The sequence below is a fragment of the Gobius niger genome (genome assembly GCF_951799975.1).
Source record: "Gobius niger genome assembly, chromosome: 14".
Lineage (NCBI taxonomy): Eukaryota > Metazoa > Chordata > Actinopteri > Gobiiformes > Gobiidae > Gobius > Gobius niger.
Genome location: NC_136865.1, coordinates 7,211,229 through 7,237,858, shown reverse-complemented (window position 1 = coordinate 7,237,858; position 26,630 = coordinate 7,211,229). Strand labels below are relative to the sequence as shown.

General features: G+C 44.0%; 1 protein-coding gene across 3 annotated transcripts in view; it reads right to left on the bottom strand.

Moving 5' to 3' along the window:
- Window positions 1–26,630, bottom strand: part of phf14 (PHD finger protein 14) — a 93,966-nt gene that overhangs the window by 55,184 nt on the left and 12,152 nt on the right. For 2 of the 3 annotated variants that reach the window (XM_079571222.1, XM_079571224.1), the window contains exons 6-15: window positions 20,218–20,377; window positions 17,614–17,725; window positions 17,387–17,524; window positions 17,106–17,252; window positions 16,194–16,482; window positions 15,135–15,241; window positions 12,885–12,980; window positions 7,342–7,448; window positions 6,443–6,574; window positions 4,796–4,958 (exon numbers count right to left, since the gene is read on the bottom strand). In XM_079571222.1, coding sequence (XP_079427348.1) covers window positions 4,796–4,958; window positions 6,443–6,574; window positions 7,342–7,448; window positions 12,885–12,980; window positions 15,135–15,241; window positions 16,194–16,482; window positions 17,106–17,252; window positions 17,387–17,524; window positions 17,614–17,725; window positions 20,218–20,377 — 1,451 coding nt within the window. The remainder of the gene's footprint in view (window positions 1–4,795; window positions 4,959–6,442; window positions 6,575–7,341; window positions 7,449–12,884; window positions 12,981–15,134; window positions 15,242–16,193; window positions 16,483–17,105; window positions 17,253–17,386; window positions 17,525–17,613; window positions 17,726–20,217; window positions 20,378–26,630) is intronic. The other variant, XM_079571223.1, reaches the window with a different exon arrangement.

The window sequence follows — 26,630 nt, the reverse complement described above, 5'->3', positions numbered from 1 at the left end:
TTTTAAATGTCACAAAAAATAGTGATAAACAAATATGCCCACAATACCAAACGTGCTTCAAACAGGGCAAATAGTAGTAACTTTGCTGGGGCAGGACAAGTCAAGTCTGTGGAGACGTAAAACAAAAACAAAAATTCCTGAGCTAGAAGCTACAAGAGATCCGTGGTCAGACATCCCACCACAATAACCCCCACAGCGAAGGTGTTTTAAGCCTAAGATTAAAATGCAATCACAATATGCAATATGCCTTGTCCCCCGTTGTCTGAGCTGGATATAAAGACAATCAAGTACCGTGGTGTAGCCAGTGTGGAAGACAGAAGAGCTGAGCTTCCCCTGCTCCTAAACAAACAGCGTGTTAATGGACTGTCCTCAGACTTGGACGGGCTCAGCGAACCCCGGCCAAGTGTGCTAAGGAACATTAATTTTAGAGCCGTGACATTAGAAAGCAGCCAAATTAAATACAGTTTAACGCCGTCGTCCGCTGGGCTCTACCTACAAGACATGACTAACAGCCGGAGCCGCGCGAGCAGCAGGACTTTAACGCGGGGCGATGTACAGCCTTTAGCGTCAATGTAAATCCACTTCTCTCTGACAAACACTCACCTCAGCCCCAGAGGCCGCGCGGAGGTCGATTAGCCGCTCTTGATAAATTAAAACATGGCTTTAGAGGAGCGCCAGCGCCCGGGTGCCCTGCTAAAAGCATTAAATATGCAAAGCGGGGGCCCTTTTAGCGGCTGCCATTGCGCCTTGCCTTGCATTTGAAGATAAATGCAGCAGTGAAGTGGCTGTGAGGAATCAGAAAGCCTCTTAATCCCCGAGAGCCGGGGCAGGGTCGGCGCACGTCGGGGCCCCGGGTTTCCAAACCTTTACAAAAACACATTAACCTGCAGTGGCACTGAGCTGCAAGACAGATAGACAAGAGGCTCAGGCATTACTTTTCTCCTTCTTCACTTCTCTATTTGTAACAGAGATGTGGCTCTTTGCAGCGTCAGCATCGGCTCCACTCCAACAACTGGGGCTGAACTTTGGAAAAATGTCTATCTCCATCTTGACAGGCTCAAACTAATATGTCTGCGCACAAATCCACAAGTGGTTCGGACCAATCCCGTGGCAGTATTGCCGTGAGTGGGTGGGTTTTATATTTGCCAAAAACAACAAGCCCTTTTTTGTTATTTGTTGGCATGACGACGATTACAGAAAAACATAAGGTGTGCTGCTGCAGAATTACAAATACATAATTAATCTACATAAAAAGTGTTTTACTATTACACTTGGCTGGGATTGGCTAAAACAAGGAGCAAATTCTTAGCCAAAAGTCCACACTTTCCAATAGCGCTTTACATGAGACAATTGTACATTCACTCCATACCCAGTGTCTGCGTACATTGGTGTATGAATGAGAGTATGAATGGGTGAGTGGATCCTTGCTGTAAAGCGCTTTGAGTGCCTAATGTAGGTGGAAAAGCGCTATATAAGTTGAGACCATTTACCATTTACCATTTACTTGGTGGTGGTTAGCTACGTTTGTAGCTTCAGTTTCCCCTGGGGGAGACTGACAGAAGTGCTGTCGTGACTGCACACATCTGACCACCGTGCATTCACACACACACACCAGTCATCCTGGCGTATTGTACATGTTTTTAGTGGTAGGGGAAACCGGAGTACCAGGGGAAACCTACGCAGACACAGGGAGATCATGCAAAGTCCACACAGAAAGGCCCCATCCAGATGGGAATCGAACCTGGGACCTTCTAGCAGTGAAGCGAGAGCACTAACCACCATGGGAGCTATTCCAGACTGATCATGCGGTGTTAATGTTTTTGACACTGCAATATCAATATGTTGGATCACTACTTCTCCAAACCTTTTCTATGATGGAAAACTGAAAGCTTATTTACAACATAAATAATTGTAGCTTTTGCCGTTCAAGTTGCAAAGACGACTGGATTTTGCACACATATAGACGTTAGGCTCGAGCATTTCTTTCCCTCTGCTCCACGTCTGTATTTGTAACTGAGATGTGCTCTTTGCAGCGTCAGCGCTGGCTCCACTCCTGAGACTAAAGTTGTCCGAGTCCCAGAGCGGTGGCAGCGGGAGACAAAGCAGCCCCTCCGCCGCGCTCCACAGCGCTGTCAGATATCCATCTTCAGAGCGTCTTGAGCGAGTGAGGAGCAGTCCGGTATCTTCGGGATCAGAGCGTGGAGGCCGCAGATAAGTCGCCTCCAGCGAGAGGAGAGGAGGAGAGAAGCGGCTACAGCTCACACATGACACTTTAGTCCACACACCGCATACTTCACCAGAAAAAAGGAATAAACTAAAGTAAAACATACCCAGTGGGTGGTACAACTAAAATGAGCTCAGTTATGTTTCTATTCTCTATTATGCATACATTTCTGCTCAGTCATTCAGCACAAACATATCCACTAAATTCATGTTTATCCTTTCAAATAAGTGACATGAATGTGTGAGGCAAATGAGCAATTACTTTTAGCACCACTTAAAAGAAGATTGTGACTATGCTGAAACTGCAAAGCTCGTGTGTCTCAAACTAGAGCTACATTCAATTATGTCCCCATGTGTCTATTTGTATTATTACCAGATGGTTTTGTCTAGACTCGTTGTCAAACTAGCAGCCGGCGCTTTCCTCCGAAAAACGTCCGCGCTGCCGTAATTTCAAACCTCTGAAATCACGGCTGATGCAAATGAGAGCAGCCAGTTTTGGGCCTGTCTGATTGAAGTGCTGTTCCTCACATGTTATTTTTACTCCCGGGAAAAGCGGCAGCACCTTGGGCAACTTTCTGATAACCTTTAACAGAGTCGAGAGTGAGCTCCAGCTAATTATTTGTAATCAATATGAGATCAATCAATTTACCCTGCCCTGCCCTGACGCTAATTAGAGAGGACAAGAGAGGAATTTTAACCGCTGTCGGGAGATCGTTGGAGCTACAACAAAAGCTTAAAAGTGGACAATCAAGGCTTAACATTTTCAGTAAGTCTCGCTCTCTCGCTGTGCCATGTCATGTCGTCTCTCTTCTTTGCCAGTCTCAACATCTTAATGCTGGCCATTCCAGTCCAGGTAGCGATATTCAGGAGGAAAGTTGTTCTCTGCCGCCCTCTGTCTCGCTTCCCATTGATTTAACCTGTGAGAAAAAACAATTCCAACCCTTCCTTCCTTATACAGTGTCCCAGAAAGCATCAGGAGTTTTCTCGGGTTGGCTGCTTCTCTGCAATACTGTATCATTGGTTGTGTGGCTTGTCCAGTGGATTTTGAGGAAAATTGTGTTCAGATGTTAGTCCTGAGCCGCTGCGACTGAGCATACCAACACTGTGGGCCGACCTGACCAGCGTGTTTTTGGAGATAGGGGAAACCGTAGCACCCGGAGGTAAAACCTGGCTGGCTGCCTTCAGTGCTCCTCTGATCCTCTGAAACGGTGCAGCGCCTCCTGGGTTTGTCCCGGTTTCAGAGCGTGGTGTCCTGCACTGGTCAGCTCCTCCTCCTTCCTCTTCCTCCTGCAGCTCCCTCCGCCCCACAACAGTCTTTCCCCATCTACTGGGAAGAGCTTAGCAGTTCATCTGTTTTATTCTCCAGTGAGCGTCAATTAGCCAGAACAATAGTAGGCATGTGTGGTTTAGCTGTGAGTCTTGCCCGGATACCTTCTTCTTCGTCCCTTTTTTGTTTCCTGTCGCGCCTCTTATGACGCCTCCACTGTGCTGCAGGTGCGGGGGGCTCTTGGTGCCTCTTCAGTGTTTCAGAAGAAGAAATTTGTCGGTCTCAAATGTCTTTAGCTCTTGAGCTAGCTGTTTGTTTACCTTAAAAAGCTGCTTTCTTCAGGACCACTATGGACTCAAAGAATCCACCAAACCCCACAAAAACATGGCAAAGTTGTACAAAAGAATCCAGTAAAACAATGTGAAACACAGAAACTACAAATGCATTTAGCAGAAAAAGACAAAAAGCACAGCTGTACCAAGAGAGAGGGAGGTTGCTTTTGAACTAAAGGAAAGATGGTATGGATTGAAAGACTGGGCTGGACAGCATTGTGAATTGGCCTGGAGGCAGCAGTGTAAAAGAAACGTTCAAAATCAGGGAAAACAAGCTTTCACTTTCATCTAACTGTGTGCTAGCAAAGTCCATGGTGCTGTGAGGAACACACTTTGACGGCAGAACGGGTCAGCACGTGGATTCAGAGCATTTGTATCTGCTTTGCAAAATAAATAACGTTGAAGTGACCGGCAATCTCAGCCTGAAGAATCAGAATAAAATGCAGAGGATTGTGGACTTGAGCTCAAAGATCATTGCGCAGACAGAGGGGTCTTTAAGCACGAGGACCGCCTGGAAAAAAAGGCTGTGTGCAATGCATCATATATGACCTTTCCCAAGCGCAATGTGGTAAAGTCACGTCAGCGGAGAAAAATATCTTCAAGAAATCCTTTGTACCCAGAGCAGTGGAAGCTGCTCTTTGACTGGGAAAGAGAATTTGTGTCTTTTGGCCCGATTAGGCTTTAGCCTGATCTTTAGACCAATGTGACCAGTATATCTTAACAACATGTAAGTGAAATGTCTATATTACGTATCCTCTTCTGTAAGTTGTCTCATTGAATGTCTATTGTTCATACCTTCCAATCATCTGCATGGAATTTTACTGCAATTTTACAGCAATCTTAGCTCTACACCAAGTGATTGCAGATTGACTAAGATTAATTGTTACCACAGACATAATCCCGTGATCAAACAAAGATGGTGAAAAGCGGTCACTTTTAAAGGGAGGGACAGACTTGTGTGGCTGGTACGTACCGAGCTTCGGACTTGGCTCTTCTTGGGCTCTGGCGACATCTCCTGAGGGATGAATTTGATTGGACCTTTGATCTGCCTCCTGGACCTCTTGGTGCCGTCCGGAAGTGTCTCCATGGCGATGTCGGCTTCGTCACTGCTGGCCTGGTCACACTCCGAACATTGCCTGAACAGGAACAATGGAGAGTTTAGAAAAAACAAACCGGGGTCATGGCCGTTTAAATCCCGCCCTCTGTCACTATTTGAGAACAGGAGAAATATGGTACAGCAGCTTTAATTTTCAAAACAAGCTTCTTCTGTTTTTTCTCCACACAGCAGCTCTGTAATTAGCTGATTATGCATCTACAAATGCCGTCATCTGCACTTGTTTAACCGTCAGTCACTTCCGAGCTTAGATCTGATTTCGGTTTGAATTGAAATAAATGAGTGTTGCGGGAGACAGACTGCGCTGTCCAAACAAAGCCGCGTTTTGTTGTCGAGACCAGCTGTGCCTTTTATTTCCTCTCATTTCGACAGAGTGGCTCCTTCATAGCAGCACGGAGGAGTGAGCGTGATGCTAAGTGACACTGGGCACCGCTCCGTACTGTGGCGTGTGGGGAAACAGATGCTCTAATCTCCGGCAGATAAGGAACGGGCCTGAGACCGTGTGACATTTCCAGCGTCGCGGCACCTTTCGCCGGATAACCCCGCGGACTCTCACTGGACGCAAATGTCACACCCGTATCATAATGGGCCTCTTCTATTTGCAATGCTATACTGTAGGATATGCATTAAGCTCGCAGGATTAATTGCAATCAAATCTAGACCTTGGTTTTTTTCTCAAATAGGACCTGTTTGAAATGTGCCCAGTCAACTTGAATGATTTTGTATTCCAGACTGTTGTCTCTGTTCTGGCAAGAAGGCTGAGCTAATGTCATTTTTAATTAAAAAAAACAAAAAACACTTCTGTTGCATATTGGTGTAGACAATAAGCGCTTTTGGACAAGGGAACTCTTGGCAATGGCAGCAGGTCTGAACAACTAATAACTTGGATCACAGTTAGCATTAATAATAAAATGAAAAGAGATCTTTTTTATGACTAAGTATATCTGCAGATTTATCTTTATACTTTGTTTTGCTAGTGTTGGAGAGGTTTTGAAATGAGAAGTATATAATGAAAACGTTTTGCCACAAGACATGTAACTACTTCAAAGACTGTCCCACATGGTCAAATAATAATAATAATAATCCATGGTCTCGCTCCGTTATATCTAACTGAGTTGTTGACCGTACATCGCCCCAGCAGAGCTCTCCGGTCTGCCGATCAGATGGTTCTGGACGTGCCCAGGTCCCGGTACAAACAGTGGGGCGATCGTTCCTTTGTTGTTGCCGCGCCTAAACTGTGGAACAGCCTGCCCCTCAGTCTGCGTGTTCTCACGGACCTGTCCCTTTTTAAATCAAGATTAAAGACTCATCTCTTCAAACTTGCTTTTAATACTTAGAGCACACTGAATTGTGTCTAGGTTGTAATTATTTGGTGTTTTTAAAATGTGTTTCATCTTTCTGTGAAGCACTTTGGTCCTCCCGGTGTTGCTGTAAAGTGCTATATAAATAAACTTTGATTGATTGATTGATTGATTGAAATAAAGAGTGGACATCTCAGGGCCTCACCAGTAGCTGTTCTTGGTCTTCTTGGGCATGCGAGTGAGGGGCGGCTCCAGACAGCCCAGGTGGTAGTACAGTTTACACGTGTCACACAGCACCAGCAGGTGTTGGTCCTGGTTCTTCTTACAGATGCCACAGCTGCACAAAGACAAGACACAGTGTTGTACTTTACTTTTAACTACATATATTTTTAGGATTTTCTACACTCAACTTCATAGTAGCTGGTATGGTCCCTCAGCAGTTTCATAATGAACTCATCGCAGACAAAAGTTTAGAATGTGTCGTCTGCACTGGGTTGTTTTCGTGTTGAGGACATTTCGCCTCTCATCTCAAGAGGCTTTGTCAGCAACTCATGATTTCTTTAGTGTAATACTGTATACCAATCGAGTAGTAGGGGGTTTACCGGTACCTTTATGGTAATTCCAATCTTTATTAAAGCTATTTTCAACTCAAGAAACAAATTAACTAATGGCCTAATGGTCAACATCGATACATTTTCAATCTTTCTTTTGGTGCAAATCTGTTTCATCAGTAGCTTAAACAAATAACATAACAGAATTACACACAAATTTTCAAGACTCGTGTTTAAAGGGACTAGATGCAAGGTGGTCATTTGTGGTGAATAGGTCGGGGCTCATTCTAAACATTCTAAACATTAGGAACATGTAGGGGGAGGAAAATACTTAATTGTAATATTTTCAAACTCTGTATAGTCCCTTTAAATTTGATGTTTTATTGTAGTTTTTAACTACTCTGGACGCCTTAACCCGGTGTGTTGTTTGCATCACGCATTACTCTTTACTTGTCTTCATGTTCAGACAAAACATGCCTCAATTCTGAACTGTTTGATGAGGAGACATTATTGTCCAGTATTATGGGTTACCAGTATATGCTTGTGTGCTCACCTGTACAGAATTGCGGGGAGGCTGGAAGACTTCCCCGGACTTCCTCCTTCCTTCTTACTGGGCTTCCTCTCCTTTGGAGCTTTCAGGACCGCTGGAGTGTTTAGTTTCTGACAAAAGACACACAAAAGACATTTCTGCTGGGCGCTGGAACAAGCCGAGTTACCGGAGCGAAACGGCGCAATGTGAATGTTTTGGCCACTATTGGAAACTGTTAAGTCTCTGCTGTGTCATAACAGGAAGTGGCGAGACAAACTGTCCCGCAGAAAAGACATGATTGTAGAGTGACAAGCCTTATTTTCCCGGGGATAGTCCAAGTCGTGGTAGGAAACATAGTTACATAGCGGAGGTGAGCGAGTGGCAGCAGATAGCGCGTCTATTCCTGCGGCGCCATTGCTGCCACGTAGGTTAATTAGAAAACTTATCTGCTTTGGACTGGGGCTTTCACTAAACAGACAAGGCCTTTTTCTTGTCCCCGCGGAGGCTCTAATCTGGGTGTGCTCGCTGCGCGCCCCCGGGGGGTGCTCACGGGGGAAGGTGTCCACGGGGAGGTGATAGAAAAAAAGGAGGGCAGCGGGGTGACCGGACGTACGGGGCCGGGGCTATCTGCGACACGCGCTGGACAAACGGCGAAAACCGAGGCGACCAGGAAGTGTCTGCTGATACGGAGGTGCCTTAGCGCGCGCGTTATCGGGCAGACGGAGAAGTTTAAAGGCGAGATTAAAAGAAAACAGTCGGGAGCCCGATTGGAGCCAGTGGCAGTTTGCTTTGGGCCGCCGGTTGTCCTCCTGAGAAACTGCGAGGGTGTTAGAAAAGTTCAAAATCCGGCAGCGTTTAAATGGCTCTTCTAAATAAATAAAAAAAACATCACAAATGAAACTTTTATCCCTGTCTTACACTTCGTTGGGTAGACAATGCTACAGCCGGAACAAAATATCGAGGATTTTCACATCCCGACGTTCAAGCAAGCTCACCATAAGCCCCTCCCACCATCCCCATCCGTTTGCTCCCCTTTGCTGAGCAGTATTGGCTTTTTGGGCCGCTGTGGTGCTACGAACAACATTGAGGGGAGATTCAAAGACTACTCAAAGATGTGGAGTGGCTCAAAACACTGAAAGAACGATATTGTAGCTCTAAAAAGCCGATATCGCGTGGCACCCCCCTTTAAATGTTATACAACAAAGCTAGGACAAGATGTGTACTTCTGTTTTTTCTTCCTCTCATCCACCCCTTGTAAAAAAAAAGATCTACAAAGCTACTTTTTTTTTTTGTTTCCAAGAAGTGCCTGAGTGGTGTTCCAGTCTGGGTTCCGTGTAAAGCCGGCGGAGTCTGGGAGCTGGGGCTCCACGAATAGCCTCCAGGATGTGACTAACTACTTAAGCTCAAGGACAGAACAGCCTAAATGTTTGTTCCCCTTGTAAACTGTTTTGAAGAACATTGTTGGGATACCGCGGCATTATGGGTGATGCCATTTTTGCCCACTTTCGATTTCTTTGTACAAACAATGCACGAAAGCTTACACAGCAAAATGACCATATTTACTAGAGACATGATTTAGTGTTGGTACTAATAAACACATTAATACATAAATATGCTATACAACACAACTTTAATGTGTGACAATATTGCAGACGTTTGCTCCTGGGCATTTATTTGTTGATAAAAAAAATGATAAAAGCATGGAGCTGCAGACGATAAGCCTTTGTTTTGTTCCAGTGCAGCCAGTAATTAAACATTTTGAAGTCCTAATCATTTGCATTATAGCGATAATATCGTGCTAAAGCCTTGCCATTTTCACAAAAACAACCAAACACAATAAAAAAGCAGCATTTCGACAATTTAAAGCTGACTTCAGAGAGATTTTTTTCTTTTTCTCGGCAATTCTCTGAGCTCAAACTTTCTCCACTGCACAACAGTTCTTCTTTTTTTCTGGGAGTGGTCGAGGGAGTGTTTTTGTGCTGAGGTGGCCAGGTGCGTGTTGTTTCGGAGAGGGACATGAATCATTTGTGCAGATGCCGGCGGCGGGATGATGAATGTGTGAGCTGAGAAGTGTCGCAGAGATGACACGGCGACACGCGGCTGAGTGACTGATGTTGCTACTTAAAGCGAGCACGTTCATAATGAGCTGATTTATGGCGCTCGTTGTGGACTGGGAGACGCGGTGTCCGTCCTGCCGCTGCCTTCCCCGCGCCATTATCATTACGGCCATTTATCTGCGCTGCGGCGGGACTTTTTAATGAGCCTTTTACATTCACTTCTACAGTAGGCACTAAAGCGGCTCGTAAAGAGAGGGACCGTCCGCTGCGTCACGCCGCGATGGATGGAGCTGAAGCCGAGGAGAGGAAGACGCACTCAAACTTATTTTAACTACCGCCACAGAGCCAGTACTGAGAAAGTCGAAGAAACTAACCATAGAGCTACTACAGGGCTTACAGGTGGCAACGGCAAGTCAAATGTTTTGCTTTTGATAGGCCATTTTAATGCACAAACATGACATCTTTAATGCCACAAACGCAAATATCTGGCGCAGTTTTTCATTTTTTAAGATTTTGTAGTAGTGTCAAACTTTGAAACACATTACACATAGGTTTTGGTCTAAAGTTGCCCAATGTATATGCCCTTTGTATAATTTGACAGTAGAAAATGTAAAGCAATGTCATAATATTCAAAGAAATGTAGGTTTAATGCTTTTAAAAGACATTTAGGGCCTTCATTTTGACACAATTCATTTTTTGACTTTTTAATAATGCCTTGTAGTTGAAAAAGGCAGCACCGACTTTGGTAAAATCAACAGGCGAAGCTCTAAGCACTGTTATTCAGAAGTTAAAGGGGGGGTATTATGCAAAATCGACTTTTGTTATTATGTCATTCCCTCATTTAAAACAGGCCTGAAGTGTTGCCTCACGTATTTTTGAGTAATCTGTAAAAACTCAGCCATTTGGCAGCCATTTTAGGGATAGGTTTGCCTGAGTCCTCCTAGGAACGCCCCCACCTCCTGGAGACGCCTCCGAGCTTTCGTCACCAGCCGAGTAACCAACCACTGCTCCTCAGCAGAGCCCCCTCCCCAAATTTGGCCAATCTGGAAATCAAACCCGTAACTTTCGGGCTGTGACGCTGTGAGTGCAAACGACTCGGCCGCCCTGTGATTATGAAAGTGAGGCTCAAGCTAAATAATACAGGAATATATGAATGGACAACTCTCCGGTGTTTGAGAGACGTGCAGCAGAACTACTTAACCTCTTACTCCCCGCCTTTAACCGACTGCATTTTCTCCTATATTTAGGCTTTACCCAAATCTTAAAGCTTCTTGCCTGTAGATCTAACAACCAACAGACCAGTGAGATCCCACATTTGAAAGCTAGGACTTACAAAACTGACCGTAACTTTTTTGTCGTGTTGTTGCATTTTTTTTAAGCGTTTCTGTCATGCTTTCATATTTTTCTTTGTCGTGTTTATGTCATATTTTTAAAGTGACAGTCTGTAAGTTAAAATGTTTTACAAATCTCATAGATTGTGTATAACTGAGCGCCTGGGTCTGAAATTTGACATAACATAAGTAATACGAAATAATAAAATATTCTCTAAACCCTTTGCTAATTTCAGCAACTAATCAGAATCCCCGGGATCCCACTTTGACCAATGAGATGAGGTTTTCCTATGAACCGGCCTGTCAGGTCCAGTCAGGAGGGAGGGGGAGGAGCTTCATCGTTTACTTTTGAAAATTGTGTTGAAAATTGTGTTCCTGCTCTCCTTATTTTCCAAATAAGAGTGGCTTTCTGATGTAAGGAGGAATTTGATTGTTTGCTTTCAAAAGTCACTCTATGCCTGTTCACTTAACAAACTTACAGACTATCACTTTAATGCGTTATTGTTGCTTTTCCAGCACGTTTTTGTCGCTCTTTGTTTTGCTTTTAGATTTGGGTAATGCCAAAACGTGCTCAGTTAAAGCGGGGGTTAAACACATATTACCACTGAGCCTTTCACTGTTAACACTATTACTACTACAACTATCTCTTGTGCAAAAAAACACTGCTACTACTACAGAATTGGTGTGAACATAGACACAGTGTCTCGGCTCGTCGCTGCTATAGATAGAGGCATATGAAAAAAACACAAACCTAATATGAATACATTTCAATGTCGGATCCTGGTCCATTTCTCCTTTGCCTTTCGAATTCATTTAATAACCCCGCACTTATTGTGGCACACGGATGCTTATTGGTTGCTATAGGAACAAAGCCCGGAGACAGCGTTTACCCCGGCAGTGGCTCGGACTTCATGGGGAATGACAGGTCAATCAGTTAGCGCAGAATGAGCGGGTTCTTATGAACAGACGCGCTCCGGCTCCGAGCCTCTGCTGGCCGTGTGCCGTGCTACTAGCGATTTGGATAACTCTCCATCACGATTTGTTGTTTGTCTAAAAAAAGAGCAATCATTAAACACAAGACTTCCACCCAACTTTAGTATCCTAAGACTCGCAAAGCCGTCTGTCTGCAAAATATGATTTACTACCGAGGAGAAGCAAAAGCTCTGATACAAATGTGACGTACAGGGTTTATGGCACTTTTATGAGGACGGCTTCCACTCGTTGTTGGTTCATGGATTGTGTCAAGTGCTGATGCAGAGAATGAAAGTCTTAAAGAGGGGGTATTATGCTTTTTTCAATCACATAGCACCAGTCTATAGCACACTACAATGATGACGAAACCTTCTGTTGGTCTGTAAATGCAGTTAATTAAAATAACTGCCATGTATAAATTGCTCTCTCAAAATGGCTGTAGCGAATGTCTTGAAATAGGCCTCTGTCTCTTTAAGATGCTCCCGACCCTTTCCGACACGCCCCCTCCACACGCTGTCTGTGGCATCAATGGGGAGGGGGTTCCGCTGAGGAGCAGTGGTTGGTTACTCGGCTGGTGACGAAAGCTCGGAGGCGTCTCCGGGAGGTGGGGGCGTTCCTAGGAGGACTCAGGCAAACCTATCCCTAAAATGGCCGCCATCAGAGTTTTTACAGATTACTCAAAAATATGTGAATGTGCCAAGGCAACACTTCAGGCATGTTTTTAATGAGGGAATGACATAATAACATGATGTAAAGCTTGAAAAGGTCGCTTTTGCATAATACCCCCCCTTTAAAGGCCCTATCCTTAATTTTCTTTACAGGAATGAGTTCTAAGCACGTTTCACAGCTTTCAGAGAGCAATAGACTGGAGTCGTGTAAAGACTCGTGTATTGAATGGTGAGGCGCCCAGAGATTAATACTGTAGATTGCCACCAAGAGAGACTTTAGATCAGAGGTCTTCAACAAAAAGGGCAAGGAGCAAATTAAGCTTCAATGATAATGATTAGAGATCCCTGGTTTAGATGGTCTGAATGGGTTTGTATTAATATGCTTAAGACCCTCAAACAAAAACCTGGATCAGAAAGTGTGCAGGCTCGGGTCAGGTTGGGACTGAACATTTGTTTGGCCTGATCGTAAGACTCTCCACTGGGGTGTCCTGAAGCACGTGTGGCGGTGGGTGTATGTATGATGCGCCGTGGTGCGGTACCTGTCCCAGGATGCCTCCCATCAGCGTCCACATGGCCTGGCCTTCACCGCGCAGCTCCCCGTTCACATTCAGCAAGTCCTCCAGAGACTCGCAAAGCTGTGAGGACACAACAGCCAGGGGTCAGCTTTACAGAACATTAAGGAAAATACAACTCATACATCCTCTTTGACACGCCACATCTCAGACACTTTTCTTTCCAGCTGTTTAACATTCTGCGACATGAGCTCGGTCATGACAAAAGCCCCCCCCCAGTATCACATCGGAGCCGCGGTGGTAATGGCATTCCTTCCACTGGTGTTTTTCTCCGAGGCCAAAGTCGCAGGAAAGCAAGTCAAGCAGAGCAATTAGCAACGCACACCCCATTAATAACGCTTAACACGCGCGGCACAAGACGCAACGCAACATTAGCTCGGTGACTCTTCCCGCGCTGCTGTGTTCCTTCTTCATGTTGACAGATGGAGCAGCGGCCTCTTCGCTCAGGTCACTTGGTTAAGGGCCGTGCAGAGCGCCGCCGTCGCTACAGTTTTATCACAAGACGGAGGAAAAGGCTGTGGAGCCTCAGGAAGGAGAAGTGAGGCGGCTGGGGGATTAGGAAAGGTCATCGTTTAAGGCGCGAAAAGTCTGGGTAACAGGCACACTCTACTGAGCAATGGGAACACATTCATAAAGCACTATTCTTGTGCTCAATTAGGAAATGATGATAATTGCGGGAAGTTATTATAAACTTTCAAACAAACAAACAAATAAAAAGTTAATTCCATTCCCTGACAAGATTTCTAGTAGGTAATTTTTTTTAAGCAAGAATGTTCCCAGTGTTGCACAGTGAAAAGACCACTGGGTATTTACGGTAAATGCAAAGAAACTAAATGATGAATTACAAATGTAAACTCTGCATTTAAGTTCAATAACTCCAGCCTATGTTTCTACATAGTGCAAACAGATTGACCCCCACTTATTTTAGATATTAGGAAACAAAGGTTATAAAGCAATGGGAGTCATGGTGTGTACTACAAGTGGAAGTAAATGATAAAATAACTGGCTTACGCGGCAATGTAGGAAAATCAGTTTCAGATTGGTCTATAGTCATAATTTTGAATGTATCATGTTTCAACAATGACACACACATTGCCATTTATCATTTATAAGGTAAGGTATGGTATACTATTAAAATTAATTCTCAGCATTTCACCCATCCTCAATGCCGCTGGCGACCTGTAGGAGCAGTGAGCTGCCAGCGTGGGCCGGCACTCGGGGACCCATCTCCATGATGTGGAGCCAGGCTGATGGTCAGAAACACCTGGCTGGAGGATTCATCTTTTGAACATTTTTTTAGTGAGTGAGGAGGAAACCTACCCAGACACTGGGAGAACATGCAAACTCCACACAGAAAGGCCCCGTCCCTAGTGGGAATCGAACCCGGGACCTTGTAGCTATGAAGCATGAGCACTAACCACTGCGCTACCATGTTGCAATTCATACCCAATAAGTGACATAGACATATTAATATCATATACATTTCCTGATATGGAAGATGAAATGAAACCCCTGCAAAATAACTCTACGGTTTTGCCCCCAAAGCAAAATTTCAGCTTTATGGTGAAACAATCCAAGTGGTTTTGGTTACTTTAAGGCCAAATATAGATTAACCTCTTAACTCCCACGTTAACCAAGCACATTTTCTCTTGTTTGGCTTTACCCAAATCTAAAAGCTTTAAAAATGTGATTAAAAACACTAAAAACAATCACTTTTGTAGGTTCAAATTGCTCTCCAGTCGAGAAGCTGCACTCGGTTCAGGCAGGGGTAAGAGGTTAAGGGCATGTTCACATTTATTGGGCATAATCCACTTTGTTTAACCTCGATCGCGTTCACAGGGCACAGTAACAGCGCTAGCCAGTAGGGGGCAGTGTGTTAATGTTTCATGTAGGCACAAAAGTGGATTTTATTATTACAGGCAGAGCTCAGCCAACTTTCACATTTCACAAGTGGATAAGTATAAAGTTTAGTGACAGATGCCTCTCTGGAGATTTATTTGTTGATGTAATGTTATTGAATATATTTTTTCTGCTCCACTTGTTTGTAACTTTTACGAACACACACCTATGCTTTTATGTCTCCAACACAATCTTAAAACTCCCATTGGTTCTTGGTATTGCTGAAGCGTACCAGGGTCAGTTTGCGTTCACCGGCTGCACAAACGGAGCAGGGCTGCCTCGGAGTGGCCAACAATATCATCATATGCTGATGCTGACCTTGTTGTACTCCACGTGCAGTTTCTCCTGCTCGCTCTCCAGCTTGTCTTTGAGGTTCTTCTGCTCCGAGATGTTGTCCTGGATCTGGATCATTCGCATGTTCCGCTCTGCATATCAATGGGAACAAAATCAATAGCACCGTCACAATCCGTGTACAGGAAAAGTAGACGAGAGAGAGACTGATGTCAGATAGGGCTGAGCCGGGGCTGATGGGAGTCTGCGCTCAAGGTTACACCCACACATCTGCACCCCCAATCTCTGCTCTGCGTTCATCCCTTTATTTTACAACAATATCACAGCAAAGGTTTTATAAACTCGTCATCTGGACTGGATTGTTGAGAAGTGAGGGTGTTTCAGGACAACATAAGTGTTGACTTGTGTTGTATACTGTAATGTGCAAAATGTTTGACAAACTATTGAAAATTATATGTCTTCATATAAAAAAAAATACTTTTTTGGGTTCAAAGCTAATAAAATGAGGCTGGGAATTGGATATTAAAAGTCTGGAAAGTGTGGAGTCCGTAAGAGCTACCATAGCTACTTTATACTCTGACATGAAAACTAAGATGTAAAGGGAGAAAACGATAAAAAAAAAAACACAGCATAAATAATCGATACTTTCACATAGGGGTGCACGATAATTACTATATTGACTTATCGTTCAATAAATGCCACATAAACGATACATTTTGGGGCTCGATATTCATCGTCTGTACAATTATTAGCATTTCCCCCTATTTTTTCTTTGTCTAACTGATCCAAATTGAGTTTCATTATACTTCATGTTTATTGCAGCTTGTGTGGAATTTTAATTTATGACGATACACTTTTAGAACAGTCATTTTTATGCCTGAGAGTTGACAGTATCTAGTATCGTTAGAGTCAATCATATCGTTAATCGCGATACTTCCCTGCCTCAATATATCGAACTTCAAATTTGTTATCGGGACAGGCCTACTTTCACCTGCCGTGCCTCGCCTTAAATAAGCTAGAATTTTTGACAATAACATTGAAACCTGGACATAACCGCCCCTCCTGCTCTTCGAATGCGTAGCTCACCCAGGTAGTAGTTGACAAAGTCGGCGGTGAGCGCGGGCTGCTTGTGCTTGCGGCGCCCGTCCATGCTGGCGTTGGCGTCCGACGTGTCCACGGGGAAGATGTCCGTGCTGATGCCCATGAGCTCGGCCTTCCTCATCAGTTTGCGGATGGCGGAGGCGCTGGAGGTCAGGGGTCGCGGGAGCTTCTCGCGGGGCACCCAGGCCTGTGGCCGCGTGTTGCGGGACAGCTCGGCTTTGGCCCGGTACTGCTGGAGACGCGTGGTGATCCGCGCCTGTATAATGGATGAAGGCTGCGTTTGACATGAGTTAAATGAGAAGGTTTGAACAACTTTAGAAAACATGTCTGAGAGCATTTTTTCTGACAAACATTGAAATTAGATTTAATTTTAGCAACTACACGTGACAGCAACGGATACTATGAACTTCTAAACTAAGGAAAGAATCCCATGCATCTCTGAACATATCTGTAAAAGTCTAAACTATGGGCTTAGCTGTAGGGCAATATATACAAAATATATTGTTAGTCATTATTGGTAATATTAACTGACGCAAGAAGCCACAATAAACAAAAGCCCAGTTTTGGTCACAACTGTCGAAATCTAATTCCATCTTGTCCTTGTATTGACACCTTTTGTATTTTGTATTTTTAATCATTAAATAAGTGCTTACTATCTTTGTTTAAAATGAACAGAATGTACTGCTTTTGAAAAATATTGCAATACTCAAAACAGTTCTCCAGTAACGCTTTTTTTCCCCTCATATCGTGCGGCCCTAGTAGGCTGGGTTCATACATAATGACCAATGAGAAGGGTTTTACAGAGACAATGTAAGTCTTGCCGTTGTCCTGATATAATGAAATTCTAGAATTAATGGTAACAGTAATATTAGTAGTAATACTGGTCAGCAGACTCACCTGTGATTCAGGAGTGAGCTGTTTCTCTCGTTCCTGTAGAGAGGCCTTACAATAGGACTGTAAGGCCAGATAATTCTTCCTTTTCCATTTCCTGTCAAAGCGGTCTGCGTGCTGCTTACAGTACGCAAAAAACGGGTCTGCGATATCCTGCGAGAACGAGAGCACACAAACGCAACTTCAGTGAAAAAGCCAGATTGAAGAAGTGAAAACATAATTTATCCGCCGCTGAACATCAGGTTGGTACAAAGAAGATTACGTCAGGACATAAACATGCTCCGTACCTCCTCGGCCGCAGCCTCGGACAGCAGCCCCTCCCTCTGAGCGCAGGTCACGTGGAAGTAGGAGCGGCACATCCCTGCGTCGCAGCTGATGCACACCCCGGTCCGGGCGAAGCGGGCGTCCTCACAGAAACTGCACTCCTGCGACACACACACACGGCGGCGGGCTCACGTCACGACTCCGCACTTTCACACGAGGCGTCCGAGCTCAGAGAGGGGGAGTGACTCACCTTCGCGCCGTATTTCGAGTAGTTCATCTCGGTGAGCGTCACCGGCCGGAGTTTGTCGATGTCTCCGAAAGCGACGCCGGGGACGTAAAGCGCGCAGACCACGTGCACCCACCTGGCAACAAGGAGAGGATCGGATTACAGGTGTTTACTGGAAAAGTGCTTCGACAGCTCTTCCTTTTCCCAAAAAAGCTCCTCCAGCGATGCTACGTATCCAGGAAGTGCTTTCCTCATCTCTCAATCTCATGCTCAGCTTAATCCTCTCATCGCAAAGTTAAAACATAACTTCAATACAGCTGCACTACCTTTTTTTATTTGTTTTTATTGAAAGAGCGGCGCAGCAAAGGGGAGCAAGAGAAGGGGGGAGTGGGAGGGGCTTATGAGGAGATTGCGTGAAACCAGGAAGTGAGACTACTAGATATTTTATTTGAGCAGTTTTAGTTCAAGATTGCATTTTCTAACCAACAATGTGACACAAGATAATGATAAAAAATGTGTTTGAGGTTATTACCAAATACCGGCAACAAGCATAAAGCCTGCCCTTTAAAGTGATGCTCTGTAAGTTTGCAAAGTAGGAGATAGAGTGAAATCTGAAAGTTAACAAATTCCTCCGCTCTTTAACCAGAAAGCCCTTCTCGATTTGAAAAATGAGGAGAGCAGGAAGAGAATTTTCAAAAGTAAATGATCAAGCTCCTCCCCCTCCCTCCTGATTGGACCCGACAGTCTGGTTCACAGGAAAAGCTCGTCTCATTGGTTGATGCGAAAAGATACAGGACTCTGATTAGTTGCTGAGATCAGGGAAGGAGGGACTTTACAAACAATAATATATATTATTTTTATATATTATTACTTACTTTACATCAAAATGCAACACCAGCCGGTCGATTTTGCACAATTTATAACATTTTTAAAACATTTAGACTTCCAGACTACCACTTTAATAATACATTTACGTTTCAATGTTTCTTCTGGTTTACTCAGGGTTTCTCAAAATTTAGTAAGATTAGTATATTTTAAATCTATTTTAGACCAAGTTTAGTCTTTAGTCCTGAAAATGTGAGAACTACCGTTTCACTATATAAATATCAACTTTTCTTAATACAATTGCCACTTCATTGGTGTAAAACAATGCATTACACTTACGGAATTAGAAAAAAAATAAAACCTGCAACATGCCCTTTGAATGTGGGGAATAATGCCCAACAAAAAGTAAGTTAATGTGATCAAATTTACCGCAACGACTTGCGCAGACGGCATAAAGAAACGGATTCATAGATTTCTGTAGCCCCGGCCCAGCTACAGTTCAGTGTGACACAATTTCAAATGTGGACTTTAGGGAAGAGAATCCGAAGTCCAATATAAAGATATCCATCTCTAGCAAGCAAGCGCTTCACAGTTTAATTTGCTGTGTTTTTCATGCTCTAGTGAAGTAGTAAATTTGGGTGCAGCTTGGCTGAGAAGCACTATCAGCGATAACGTGGCTGAAGTCTCCACGCTCCACATAACACACTCTTTTCTCTCACTCTTTTTCTTCCTCTATCTCTGCGCTTCTCTCCATCCCACTGCCGCTCCCTCTCTCGCCTCCTTAATCCCACTTCCTTTTCTCTCCACCGCTGAATAAATGTACTGTTTAGATAGCCTTTGGCTGTCTGCAGCATTTCTACCAGCTAAGGTCATTAGGTCTTATTTGTTTCGGAGCGTGTTCCATTCTATGGCTCGTGTGAATGGCAGTTGTCCTGCTGGTTTTGTGCAATTACATCTGTGTGATAAAATGTATATTATTGCATTGGCCACATTATACCCAAAGTTTCTCAACTGCACTAGAACTTCCTGCCATAGAGAGAATCAGACACTCTTTACTGGGCAGAAGAGGGTTCAGAAAGTTTTCAGATCAGCTCTAATTTTTTCCATTTTATTATATAAGAATTTTTTTTACACTGAATGTACAAAAAAGGAAAAACTAGCATTTCATTGTGACATAAGCATCCAGACACAATGCAACAACTGCAGACCCTCTGTTGCAGGTTGGTGTTTTAAGAACATTTATAAAAGGTTAGTTCTGTGCCCGTGATACTTCCTGAACCTACTGCACTTTCTCTCATTGTCAGACTAAAGCATGTCCACCAGGTTAAGGCACAGATCATGTGTTGTTGAATTGTGGGGTTTATTTGGACTGATGTGAGCATTTGGTAATAATCTCAAGCACATCTTTATTGCCATCTTACACTTCACTGGTTAGAAAATGCAATATTGATAATATCCAGTCGTCCAAGTATTTTCACCATAAGCCCCTCCCCCTGCTCCGCAGCTGTTTAAATAAAGTGAAAGGGCACAGGACAAAAATAGACCGGTGACCTCGTGCTGCTATTGTGAGGCTAAGGCAAGTGTTTTTTACGACATGATGAAAGGATTAAGTTTAGCAAGAGACGAAGAGGTGAGGAAAGACTGTATAGGACCTCAGGAAGAGCTTTCTCTGGGCTGTTGAAAATCACCTCAGGGGAAGCTCCAAAGACTACTCAAATATGCGTTAGCAGCTCAAATCACAACTCCAGGTCTGTTATAAAAGACACTGTGCAGACTGGTGCTGCGGTAGAGTGCCTTGCCCACCTGCCGGCGTCCGTCTCCTTGAAGATGCCGTCCTGGTTGGGGCACAGCTCGCAGCTCGGGGTGACGCCGTTCTTACAGGCGTCGCAGAACCACGGCTCGGTGGAGTTCTCGGAGGCGGAGCTCATGATGGAGTCGCTCTCCCCGTCCACGCCGTAGCAGCCTGGGGAACACGGGGGGAGGAAAAGCAACGGCAATTACACTGTTCATTACAGATAACATCAGTCGTCCCATTTTCTGTGTCAGCGCCTTTCATGAAGGGCAGTAATGTGGAGAACATGAGGGTTTGTCAGCGTGTATCCACGGGGCAGGAGGAGATATAGGCCAGTGAGCCGACTGTTCACACTGTAACCACAGCCCTGTGACAGGAACACGGCTCGTCTGCCACCTCTCACATTTAGACATTTACAAACGCAATGAGCTGCACTGTTTGTTCTGCCTCCAGCACATTTCATACCCAATCAGTCAATCTCATAGTATTACATACTTAGAGCGGGAGAAGGGTCGCCACGTTATGGGCAACATCTGTGCTTTGTGTGAATTACTTTGTGTGAATTACATTTTATTGAGATTACTAAAATCTCAATAAAATGCACCTTTAGAAATACTGTGGCTACCCTGAAAATAAAGTATTGCAATGTATTTAAATACTGACAAAAGTGATTATAACAAATTCTTTAGGAGCCCTCCAGTATTCAAACTAGTGCAATGCTTAGATGTATTTTTGGACCATTCTTCCACACAAACCAAGAATTGTTTCTTTGCCGTTGTTTCTTTGTGCCCCCAATACTTTATTTTTATTTTTATGGGCATCATTGTTTTGATGTGTGAAAGTGTGAATTACTTGCCAATTGAAAATGCACCTTAGAAAAATATTTGAGCAGAAGGCTGACGTTAGGACTGCATGATATGGAGGATGGTGAACTAAACAAGGCAAACAAATGTGTAAATCTCAGTGATCTCATTGTGTCAGCTGACATTACGCACTGACACAGCAAGTTCAAATGATCAGACTTTGAGAAACGGTTTGGACTCTCATAACTGGGTTTGGAGCAAATACAAAAGTTCAACTCAATGCCGTATATTCTCAAATGGTGAGTCACTTGTGTCTGATGTTGGATCCGAGTTACCACAAACTGTATGGTGTCATAAGCGCGCTACAAATTGAACATCGGCTGGAGGAATATACAAATATACCCCCAGAGAAGCATTTTAATGGCGTCCTCTTAATTTTCCGAGGTGGCCTAAACAATTACTTGGCTGATGTGGTTTCTATGGCAGCTATTACACCAGGCAGACGTGCTCTTCACTACCAATGAGGGCAGCAATCAGCTCTGAGCCTCGGCTGGGGAGATAACGCTCCAGCTCCTAATTCAGTCCGCCAGCCTCCGGGCGAACCGAGGCGCTGGGGAAGACTCACAAATCAAACGCCGGCCGCTCTGCATGCCTGTCACCGCGGCGACCGTCGAGAGCAAACACTGGGGCAGACGGAGTTGTTTATTCTGCTCTACACTTTATTTGGTGGAGGCATGTCCTCTCTGATTGAGAAAGCGTTCGCCGCGTGTCACGGGGACTTTCGAATTCTGAACTGTGCTCTGGAATGCAACTGCAGTTTTTGTGCTCAGTGATTGGCTCAAGGCAGAAGATTTACCTCAGAGGAGGAAAAAGACAAGGACGCTGTGCAGACTCATATTTTGAGGGGCAGCGGGACGAACACAGTGTTTAGACACTGGGTCCTTCCTCTTAAAAGAAAACAGGTGAAAACTAGCAAAAATAATCATAAAAAGATTGTTGATCATCTTTAAAAACATGACAGTGGTCAAGCTCAGGGCAATTGCTGGGTTGCAGGTGACATCACAGCATTCTAAAGGCCCATACTATTATATAAAGGAAAAATTATTTTGTTTTTGAGGACATTTTTGGTCTTGTACAGAGAGATCATGGACCCAGTGACTGTTATACTTTTTTATATTCATATATTTTCTTTTTAGCTACGACTTGTGAAAGTGTAGTGTTGTTAATAGGAAAAACTGGCTCCTGCCCCCCGTTGGGTCCGATGACATCATCATATTCTAGAACCTGCAACCCAGCAATACTAGACATACTAGTATACAATATTAGATAATAGAGTGTAGATACACTTGTGGATGCTAAACAACTTTCTCCAGCTAAACACAGACAAAACTGAGATCATCGTTTTTGCCCACAGACACAAAGACAAAGTGTTATCAGTCACCTCGAGTATCGCTCTCTAAAACCAAAAAATTAGGCTAGAAATCTAGGAGTAATCATGGACTTAGACCTGAACTTAAACAGCCACATCAAAGCTATAACATCATCAGCTTTTCACCATCTGAAAAACATGGCTAAGATCAGAGGAATAGTGTCAAAACCAGACCTAGAGAGACTTATCCATGCATTTGTCTCCAGCAGGTTAGACGACTGTAACGGCCGCTCACTGTCAGACAGCTGCAGTACATCCAGAACGCTGCTTCTCGAGTCCTGACAAGAACCAGGAAATACGACCATATTAGTCCAGTGCTCCGGTCTCTGCACTGGCTTCCTGTCACTCAGAGAATAGAATTTAAAACAGCGGGAATCAACTCGGGCCCTGAGAACTTCAGGGAGGGGTCTCCTGGTGGTTCCCAGAGTCAACACTAAACACGGTGAGGCTGCGTTTCAGTTTCATGCAGCTAAAATCTGGAACAGTCTTCACGAGGATGTGAGACAGGCCTCAACTCTGACAATGTTCAAATCCAGGCTGAAAACAGTTCTTTTTGCCCATGCATATGACTGAAAGTATTGTATCTGCACTCTTGTATTTATGCAACTGTGAAGCACTTTGAATTGCCTTGTGGATGAATTGTGCTCTACAAATAAACTTGCCTTGCCTACTACTTTTTTTTTGTCTTGTTTTTCAAATAAATGTACTGAGAGGTAGCAAAAAGCACAGTAACAGGGATATTTCATGCCAAATGTGATCCAGATTATTGCTGTAATAAAGTATGTATCATCATATGTACTTTGAGTGGCTAAAGGAGGTGAAAAAGCGCTAGGTTTGTATCAATGTTATTCATTCATGCAAACCTTGACCCACAAGTGTCTATCACAAACAATTTACAGCAACGAAGTCACAACTAAAGCCCTTCTGACCTTCACACCAGAAAAACCTATTTCTGCCACCATTTCCCTTCGCAGTCGCTGCAAAGGTCAGGGGGGCCAAATCCCAGCGTTCCCCAATCCCGATGGAGCCCTTTTTTAAAACAGGTTTTAGTGAAAAGCACCTAAGCAGCGCCAACGGCAGCTCCTTCTTGAGGTGGGTCGGGACGTTTTTTTTTTTTTTTTTACCTCCAACCTCCGCTGTTCCCTTTTTTTGAACTCCGTTACAAAGCCGGAGCGGTCAAGCCATGGGTCGCTGGCTAATATGAGCTAAGCTGACAAAAAAATGATGACTACAGGATAGCTTCGTAATCCGTGAAGGCAGAGATTATCCGTGTCGGAATTGACGAGACCGGCGAAAGAAAAAGGAGGGGGGGGCCAAGGTAGAGCGTGTTAACTACATGGAGATTTGGACAAGAGGAACCATTTTTGCAGGCTCTCGACAATACAGCGGATCGAGAAAAGTTTGAGATCTCTATAAAGGATTTACAGTATGTTATTATGCAGATGTGTGTTACTAAAACAATAATAACAACAAATACACAGATGTCAGCATAACATAATAAACAAAAAAACACTTCCTGGTCTAAAATCCTGTTTTGATAGCGGCGATGGTGTGGCTTGGCTGCTTTGATGAAAAGACAAGTGATGAGCACCTCAAAAGCGCATCAGCGGCCATCTGTTTTCCTGACAGCGGTGATGGCTCACATTTTGAGCTTGGCTTCAGTCGCACTAATCATCTATCTATAGCTGTCTGCCGCGGACCGACTCAGAATCCATAAGGGGGGGAAGCCACAATGACGACAGATGCTTCCATTTAGGGCTCGATGAATGGGGAGAAATTTGATGGGAGATTTGATCCAACATTAAAACTGCACAGTAATGTAACAGATTGTGCGGCATTCGGTAATCATCACCAACAAGTGCCTGATGTCATGTAAAATAATGACAGAAATCTGGCTTTCATCAGGCGACAGTGTGCTGTTCGTCTGACACACGGCAAAATAGGGCTGAGCAATGGCAACGATAACATTAGTCGTCATGGCGCCGCTATGATGCTGTGGTATAACACTTCAAGTGCCTCTTTAATGCTGGCGGATTTGTGTTTGCAAAGTCAAAACGTGTTACATCGTGCTACTTTAAACTTCACTGGTTTCTGTTGTTGTAGCTGGAATTGGGAGATTCAAGCACACGCAAATTGAAACAGTTTGACAGACCTACTGTATTTTTATAAAATGGAAATCACTGGAGGGAAAAAAAGGAGCACATAATAATCTTCGAAAATTGAGTCAATATTTATTCACATGGTTCAGGAGAAGGACTACGCCTCGACCAACCCATTCTCCTGCCGTCCCCTAACCACGCTTCTCAACACCCAGATACCCTATCTACAGCAGCCAGGCTATAAAGGTTAATTTGTGTTTTTACTATCAAGGTGTTTTTTATACACTGAATTTATGTATCTGAATTTTTTACAGCAGGACTGTCTAACATGTCTATGAGCGAGACCCGCAGTCGGGGAACACCGGGCCCACCTCCGGCGTTTGGAAGGTCCGATGTTGACCCCGTTATAACATTGTGTGTTCAGAGTGAATGAATGAATGCACTGTTCTCACACTACATATATAGTTGAGCTTGGGATCATTTAATTTTGTTGAATGTTTTAGGAGAAACAGCAGCTCAATGTCCAATGCTAACTGGTTCATGTAAACCAATGGACGCCTCTAGGCTAGGCTAACCCATTGAAATGAGTGAGCGCTAAGCTAATACGCATATTCATAAGTTTCTATAAAAACGCCTGCTCCTTTCAACCTGGTCCAGCACCAGTGATCAGATCCCACGCTTCGACAATGAATGCATTTAGTTTTACAATTTTATTCTGGGTTTAAGTGAGTACTTTTAACTCTAGTTTGACGTTTGGATGCAGCCAGTTTCCTCCTTGGCTGCGCTCTGGGAACTCACGATCTGATTGGCTGCTCATCAGCTGTTTTTCGCAGCTTTTTTACAGCAGCGGATAAAAATACGCCGAAATATTTTTTTCAACAGCGAAAAAAAATACGCTGAATTTTTTAAAATATGGTGGTGAAATACGGATGCACAAAATTCAGATACATAAATTCAGTGTATAAAAAACACCTTGATAATAAAAACACAAATTAACCTTCATACCAGGCCCCTTCAACACTGTTTGTCTGAAACTGTCGACCCTACCCGCCCTCCCTAAATGTCTGTTTTTATCTTTCAGCGCAGATTGTTCTGCTCTGGCAGGGGTCCTGAAGAGCTGGGTGCACACCTGGGACAGGGCCCCCACCCAGAGTCTCAACCCAGTTATCATCTCACACATTGTTAATAAATAACTATGCGTTGCCATTTTAACTGTTAAGAACATCCACAACTATCAACATTCCACATCCTCCTCTCCGCTAAGAGGGGTCTCCATCTGTCCCGGACAAAAATACAGACAAACTCTATTTTTCAGCTTTGTCAGCACCAGCCAGATCAAGCTCCACAGTTCAGATTGCACCAGACAGGAAGAAGCATCAACAACATCCGGATTTTCAAAGTAAATACCCTCTTTATTTGAACAAAAATGTTACTATTTCACACAACCTCGATATTTCCCTCTGTATGAGTTTGTTAAAAACAACCGCATGGCCCGATTAAGGTTCTATTGCTCTCATTCACGTAACTTTTCTTCTGCCTCTCTCTCCCTCGTGCACAAGTGGAAAAAACATGTTTATAGCTTGCCTGCCCCTAAATAGTTATTTATTATTTTACTAATGGTTTTATTTCTCAAACTCGTCGCTGTGCACGTGCTCACTTCGATCGCGCCGGAGAGGACCGGGGCGGACTGAAGGAAAGAGAAGGTAGTGGCCGTTGATGTCGCCGTCCTTCGGAGGCGGAGTGGAGCTGAACAAACAGGCAGAAGATGTGGAATCTGGGGGTCAATCTTTGCTTTGTATGTCTGTCTGTGCTTGCCATACCAAGCAACTTGAGAACCCGGATTGTGGAAAAACATCAACAGCATCAAGTCCAAACTTCCAGGGATCATAATGTTCCTTTGTCCACACTGCGCAGCATAATTACGAAGCTTTACAACCCATGGCACCACAGCTAACCTCCCTGGACGTGGACAGAGGAGGAAAAATTGATAAAAGGCTGCAACGCAGGAGAGTCCGGACGGATAAAAGCAGCCTCAAAATCAACTTAAAGAAATTCAAGCTGTCCTGCAGGCTCACAGTACATCAGTTTCGGCG